Genomic DNA, 7,500 nt, shown 5'->3' on the forward strand with positions numbered 1-7,500 from the left:
AATTTCTTCTTCAATCCTAACACCTACCCCTCTCCCTCCTTGTTCTACTCGTAGCAAACAACCTAAACGTTCCACCCAATCTTCTACCACACCCTCTTCTCCACCAACCTTTTCCTCTTCCCCTCAGATGCCTATATCCTCAGACCTCTCCAACCAAATCCACAGGAAAAACTCAGACATTCAGAACTGTCTAATCATGACCCATGATAGCATGCTTATACCTCATCCATCGTCCAGTCTTCATACTCCCATTTCCTCTACACTCAGAGTAACTGGCGACATCCATCCTCATCTTATTCATGTTCCCCCTACACCCCTTCCTCCCACTCCCTCCCAACACATCCCATTGTACCTTGCTTCATTTGCATCATTCCCCCTTCCTTCCCCATTGTCCCTTCCAATTCCCCCTGGGTGCACCAGAGGTGTCATTTCAGCATAGTTTCTGGGATGCTGTGAGATACCCCAAGTTATTATTATTATTTTTTTTCATTTATCTATTTTTATTATTATTTATATATATATATATATATATATATATATATATATATATATATATATATATATATATATATATATATATATATATGTGTGTGTGTGTGTGTTTTTTTAGATATTCTTGGAGCATTTTTAAGCTCTCACCATAGCTCCAAAGGTGTAATTTAGTTAAAACTGTGGGCATGTGGTCTTTGGGGAGGGGTGGGGTAAGCTAGACCTTGAGGAGGGCAATCAGTCTTGGGGGAGCCAGTTGCCCCCCAACCCCTCTAAATTATCCCCCTAGGATATACATGACTGTCACAACAATGCCCTTCCCTAGATTCTTCCACCTGACATTTTTCCTGAAACTGTGATGTAATTACCCCTTAACCTCCTTTCTCCTTTTGCTAATCTCCACTTTACCCAATGGACATCCTTGCAGAATCCCACATTTCTTCCTTTGAATCTTTGATCCAATCATCCTTATTAATCCCTACCTTAACCCATTTACTCACCTCCTCTACGCTCACCCCTCTGCCCCTTTCAATACCATACCATCCATGAACTGCTGTGCGACTTTTGATGTGTAGCACATTTAAACATCATCTAACCCCAATCTTCACTCTTTGCTACACCTTTCTGTAGTGCTATATGACCTTTGATGTCTAACACATTAATTTTGCTTTGTAACCATTAACCTTTAACCATCTCCACTTCAGGATAACATGATGGATTTCATCCTGGCTGTGAAAGATCCACAAGAATGGCATAAAGCAAATATGGTACTCAACCCAAAGCATTACTCTGCTCTTCGATATGGTGGACATCACTTTGTGGCCAATGTTCAGGAGAATTGGGGGGCCAAAGTATACTTCAATACTCTTGTGCCAACTCATGAAGGAGTAAGTTTACATGGACTATAGTAAAATCATTGATAGTTCTGTAATCTCACTCAAGAAAAACCGGATATTAATTTGATACTTATTTATTTGTACACCTTTCTTCTCTATCAGTTATTTATAATAGTATGTATTCTACAATGTATTTGCAGATGATTAAGTATGGAGTGATATCTCACAAAAGTTTAGTCACTGACTTGCTCGATTGGGATACCATGTATGTAGCTGGCCGGCTGCACAAACCTGTTCTTATGCTACACCTAGGTATGTTGTTATCTGTGTTGATTAAACAGTGTAGTATTTAGATGCTTCAATTTTTCTTTCCTTCTTTTTAGGGGAAAATACATTTGTTGGATGGAGAGTTGTAAAACTATTTGTATGTTATATTTCTTATTTTCTAGAGTATAAAGTATGTGGAAAGCAGTTGATTTCTTGTTATTTCGATTAGATGAAAACATATAAAGCTCTAATCCAGCAATTATTTTGTAAAATATTATATTCTTTTGCAGAATGGTTATATATTATGTGTTAGTTTTGTGGATGTTATTATTATTATTTTTTTAAAATAAAAATCTAGGGGGAAAGGTCCTTTGTGCAAGAAATGCGATCTTTGACAAAACAAGATATTTTATTTCAAAACATACTTGAAAAATTATATTAATTAGAAAGAATTGTGGCATAAAATGTAATAGACAGTTAACCTCCAATTATCCAGAACTGGTGTCTTGAAGCAACAGTCAAGCCTGTTGGTTGTCAGTGTATCTTCTACAGAAGTCTCAAGCAGGATAAATTCTTGTAAACTTTGTGTTATCTATACTATTTATAGAATGGCAAGTAAACAAGCATTCTTCATAAGACATTTAAAAATATGGTATCTCTTAATCTGGGATGGCATGAAATACATACCATGTCCACCATGATTTTAGTTAATCCACTGGCCCAGGTAGGCAAAAATACATGCCATATTCACCATAATTTTAGTTTATTAACTATGTCTGCACAGAGATAGCTCCACAAGTACTTAGTCATCAAGGAGTCAATTATTAGTTCCACCTATCTGACCTACTTGCCTTTGTCTTTGAATTTGGAAAGATTCTTTATTATTCTGTATTTTTTATTTTTGTTAATACTTTAGTAACATCAAAATAATTTTTGCATCAATAATAAGAACAATATCCATATTAATAGCATTAAGGAAAACAAATCCCACAAACTCAAAGGATAGGGAAATCAGGGATGGTCACTCGAGCCTACAGATTGACTCCTTGTTGGCTAAGCGCTGTTGGAACCTTCTGTGTGCAACAAAATTCACAAAAAACTACATTGGACAGTACATAATCTTGGGACGATATAATTCGTTGTTTTTACATCTAGATGACTCCAAAAGTGCTTAGTCCGCAAAGAGTCAGTCACCATCCCTACCTGTCACACATGTTTACTCTTTTCTTTGATTTTTAGGATAAAAAAAAAAAAAAAAAAAAAAAAAAAAAAAAAAAAAAAGTAATTTAATAATATTATAGTAATCATAATGTCAATAATAATTATTATAGCACTGATATTACAAGCATTAGAAAAGAAACAGTAGCTGTATTAATTTACTCATTGGTTTCTGAGGAGTTGTGGAGTAATATTAGTGTGATAAAATTCACAAAAAAATATACAGTGGACTATTCATATATCCATGGCCAATGGCTTAAACATATTCCTTACACAAATAACTGTATTAATTACCATGGCATCTGGATAATAGAAGATTCATTATACAAGTGCAGAACTAATCAAGAAACAGATTGAAATAGTTATAAAAGATATATGATACAGATATAGTTTTTCATTTACTCTTTCTTTTGGTCTTGCACTATTTTTATGTATCTGGTGTTGACTATTTATGCTTCTTGCATTTTATATATCATACAGATTTCTAGATCCAGATGACAATATATATGAAAATTTTACACAATACAGTGTTACACTGTATCCCTTTAATGCCAGATACCCTTTAAATATGCCAAGGTGATCTCAGTGTTTCCTTCCAACATGGGGATATCCCATATCTGCAGGGAGAGAACTTTGAAATAGTCATCATGATGTGTAGTGGTCACCAAGTGACAAAGAGATATACATACAATGTGTAAAGTTGTTTTTGCTAAGTATTCTTTAATCTATCAAAGCACCTGAAGAAGAGGAACTTCGCAATGCCCTGAAGATAAACTTATATGCAGCCTTACATACTGCATTGCTGATGCTTCCAGACACTTTCAGTGAAGAACAACTTTATTTAATACTGGCAGGACTATCATACTCTGGTCAGTGAATAATTTTTTTATAAACTTGTTGTATCTATACAACTTGCGGTTTAGTTCAACTTTAATTCTTTTGTCAGATTCATGGAACTTATTGAAAAACATTTTAAAGAATGGCCATATTTCTCTGCTTTAAAAATATTTTCTGAAAATTAATTATGCTAAAGTTGAGACAAATTCTCATTACCATCATATAATTTACATGTAATTAAGATCTATACTTTCCACAGGTGACTTCCGTATGCAAGTTGGAGAAGACCAGAATAAAGTTCGCAATATTGTTCGAGCACAAACACAAGAGTTTCAAACTTTGTACACACCAATCTTAAAAGACCTTTCAGAATATGCCCTAGTCGACAGATTTAAAGGCATGGGAGAGCAGGACACTTCCCCTCCTGCCAGGCTACACCACCTCTCCATGCTTCCTAAAAAGCTTCAGGTATGAAGAAAATGTATAAAAATACAAGAGTTAATTTATTTGTTGTAGAATATAATCTGATTCATAAAGGAAAATGATATTACTATTTTCAAACAAAACAAACATTTAACTGGAATTACGTGTTTGCTTTGGATAATACCATCTGTTTTGCTATAAAGCATCAGTTACTGTTATAGAAAAAAAGAAAAAAAGAGTAAAATATACTTCATTGCCAGCTGTTTTTGATAAAAGAGTGGAACAAGGATGGAAGAAGTAGAGACATGGAAGACGTTCTTCGTGCTGCTGCTCACGATCCAGATGTTGGTGATGTCATTGTTAAAGGTAAACAGTTAATTTTTGAAGTAAATATTTTCTGTATAGTAACTTGGTAAGTAAAACTATTTGTTATTAAACTGCAATCCTAGTATTCTTTGCTTCACATGAATTAAATCAAATATGATGTAAAGTTTAAATTATAAACATTTAATCTTTCCCCATGATAACAGGGATTCAGGATATAGTGAAGACTTCCAGCATAACACAGAGTGTGAAGGGAATTCTAACTGCTGGGGGGATCAAGTCAATAAGATACTCGTGGGCCAAGATAAAGAAGATGTGGAAGAGTCTAAGAAGATAATGCTAAAACTAATTAATGAAAAATTACTGTAAATAACATTTTCAGATATTTTGTCAATGAATGTATGTAAGTTTGCAACAAGGCAAAAAGCTTGAAAGAGGACTCGCTGGTCATAGTAATCACAGTGTGGTCTGGAATTCTAATAAGTCAGTAATTTAAACTGAAAATAAAAAACTCTGTGTGAGATTTTACTATTGTACAATTTGTCATATCTTCATGTATAAATGCATATAGGATAGTAAAACTTTTAAATCTAATTTACAAGTTTATTTCATCCCTTGTTCATGAATTATAATATTATGGTAGCATTTCAGCATTGTAATTATTTTAGATGTATTAAACAAATACAATACTATCAAAATGATGTATAACATAAACAATAACAAAATATATAAAGTTCCTGAACTATCTTACTTTTTTGACAATGCATTCTTAAAAGATTTGACCTCATAATCTATTCAATATCTACTAATAATTTTCAAATAAAGTAATGCATATTAATGATCATGTTACTCTATGTATTGAAGATGTTCCACAGGGAAATACTATGGTCAGAAGAACCTGCTGCAAGTATATAACCAAATCCATAATGCTCTACATTACATTTGGAATAGGCAAGGCATTCTACAGTCTTCTTGTGATATTGTAGTACAGCTAGAGGCTTGCATTTCTTGCTGGAAAATAATCTGATGCGAGAATCCCACCCTCCAAGAGCAAATATTTTTCCATCTGAACGTGTGATGCATGATGATACTCCAGGATTGGTGATCTGAATCTCTTTGGCAATTGTTATTGACAAATTATCATCAATCTTAAAGACAAATACTTTTTCTGATGCAGTGCCTACTATTCCAGTTTTAGAGTCAGTATGAAATGAAAGGCATATAGGATTGTCATTCACCCTAGTCTCACTGATAACAGAAGTGTTGCTCCAGTCCCACAAACTGATATGGCCACTCTCATAGGCAACAAGAGGTTGAATGTGCTCTTCAGTGTTCAACCAGACCACCTGCATAAGACTTCCTCGACTCTTGGCATCCTGGGGAACCAGAGAGCATATTTTGTACTTGGTCTTGGTATCCCAAACAGTGACACCTACTTGGTCTGGACCAGGTACTGCTAGGAGGCTATTCCCATTTGGTAAACAAGTCAAGCTGCACTTACTGAAACCAAGGTAATCAACTAGAGGATACTGAGATTCTGCTTCAGGTGGTAATGCAGTGATGTCCCATAACTTGATGTTGTCATGCCTCCCTTGTGTCCACAGTTTTCCAGGAACAAGACTATGTATCCATACAATTGATGATCCTGGATGACCTGTCCATTTGCACACAATACTGCTTGTCTGGTAAAAGTATAAGAAAAAGTTAGATCTGACAAATCTCACTATATATTAACCCATTGGACCCGGATGACATTGCGGTCATGTCACAGAAAAACTTGAGCCGAGCGGCAGGTCACGTAACATGCCGTCAACCAGGCAAATTGGCTGCAGCCTGGGTGACATGAACTGCCATTATGAGCGAAGGCCAGGGTGATGGAAAAGACTCGCCAATAGTGCATAAACCTCTTGGAGTGTGATTTGACTCATTTGGCGCTTAGAAGGGGGAATGTAACATGCGGAAGCAGTGACTGGAAGAGCACTGGCTCCAAGGAGGATGCCATTTCCATGCTGCACTCCGTATTCCTGGCTGCTGTGACAGGCAGTGCAGGTTATACTATGTAAAATTGAAAATTACAAAAAAATGAGATATATGACACAAATAACCAAATGTTCCATATTTTTTTTCTCTTGCACTGAGTTATTTACTTCACAGAGAGATGGTATGGAGTCTGTGCAAGGTAAATAAGTAATTACCATCTGGATAAAGCAAATCAAAAGACAAATATGGACGTTGGAAAATGGTGATAAAGCTTTAAAAATTTACACAAAATAACTCTTCTAAAGGGAGGCACAGTTTTCTTAGCACTCATGGGTGTTCGTGTGTGCCTGCCTTATGCGCTGCACGCCCAGGATATTCTCCACTTACGTAACCCATTGCCCAGGTTTTCAACTTCATGATTTCCGTGATGCAACTGAATCCAAAGGGTTAATATAAACAGTCCACTTTTGTTCATTTCATATTGAATTTACAAGAATTTCTCTGCTTTAAAGATTATTACTTAAAATATTCAATCCTTCATAAAGAAAGTAAATGAGTACTAAAATTATATATAGTTAACAGTAAAAACTAAAATATAATATGTAAATTCAGTCAGTACAAAATCAAATTGTACGAACCATCATCAAGATGCATATATAAATAAAAATGTCTAACCTTAAGATCCCATATGAAGACCTGTCCCTCCTGTGTTCCAGCAGCTATCCTTTGTATCTTCCCTGGTCCAGTATATTCCAAGAAAGTAACACATGTGACTGGAGCATTAGCTCCTCTAAGGACAAACACTGGGTCTGGGGGTGAAGTCATAATTCTGTGGGTTGAAAATTTTTCAACATTAGCATACATTAGATGTTTTTCCCTCTTAAATTAGTCAGTCACAAAAAAGTTTGGAGATCATGAAAAATGAATTAAGACTTGCATAAATAGCAATTCATTTTCCAGGTACAAGAAAATGTAATTGAAAATTAAAAATCATGGCTATATACTCCTATGTGAATTTCATGTGCCTTGCTACCATCATTAAATGTATTAGGGGATAATTGAAAATTATATATGATAAGTGTTAAAAAATGTACAAAAGAGGAAGAAAGTACTGTAAATCTGTAAG

The 7,500-nt window shown here is 35.0% G+C and overlaps 2 protein-coding genes across 12 annotated transcripts in view; one reads left to right on the forward strand and one right to left on the reverse strand.

The window, feature by feature from the left end:
- The window catches only part of LOC113807102 (phosphatidate cytidylyltransferase, mitochondrial), a 20,234-nt gene extending 15,246 nt beyond the window's left edge, over window positions 1–4,988 (forward strand). The window contains exons 2-7 of the mRNA XM_027358275.2: window positions 1,194–1,376; window positions 1,526–1,637; window positions 3,545–3,679; window positions 3,907–4,115; window positions 4,331–4,436; window positions 4,601–4,988. Coding sequence (XP_027214076.1) covers window positions 1,194–1,376; window positions 1,526–1,637; window positions 3,545–3,679; window positions 3,907–4,115; window positions 4,331–4,436; window positions 4,601–4,731 — 876 coding nt within the window. The 3' untranslated portion in view covers window positions 4,732–4,988. The remainder of the gene's footprint in view (window positions 1–1,193; window positions 1,377–1,525; window positions 1,638–3,544; window positions 3,680–3,906; window positions 4,116–4,330; window positions 4,437–4,600) is intronic.
- LOC113807101 (guanine nucleotide-binding protein subunit beta-like protein 1) overlaps window positions 4,984–7,500 on the reverse strand; it is a 12,648-nt gene continuing 10,131 nt past the window's right edge. For all 11 annotated transcript variants that reach the window (XR_011398742.1, XR_011398746.1, XR_011398743.1 and 8 more), the window contains 2 exons: window positions 7,050–7,203; window positions 4,984–6,076 (listed from right to left, as the gene is read on the reverse strand). Coding sequence is in view for 4 of the 11 variants with exons in the window: in XM_070125583.1 (XP_069981684.1) it covers window positions 5,246–6,076; window positions 7,050–7,203 (985 nt within the window). In the remaining 7 variants the exon portion in view is untranslated. The remainder of the gene's footprint in view (window positions 6,077–7,049; window positions 7,204–7,500) is intronic.

This window comes from Penaeus vannamei, chromosome 9 (assembly GCF_042767895.1).
Source record: "Penaeus vannamei isolate JL-2024 chromosome 9, ASM4276789v1, whole genome shotgun sequence".
NCBI classification, from domain to species: domain Eukaryota; kingdom Metazoa; phylum Arthropoda; class Malacostraca; order Decapoda; family Penaeidae; genus Penaeus; species Penaeus vannamei.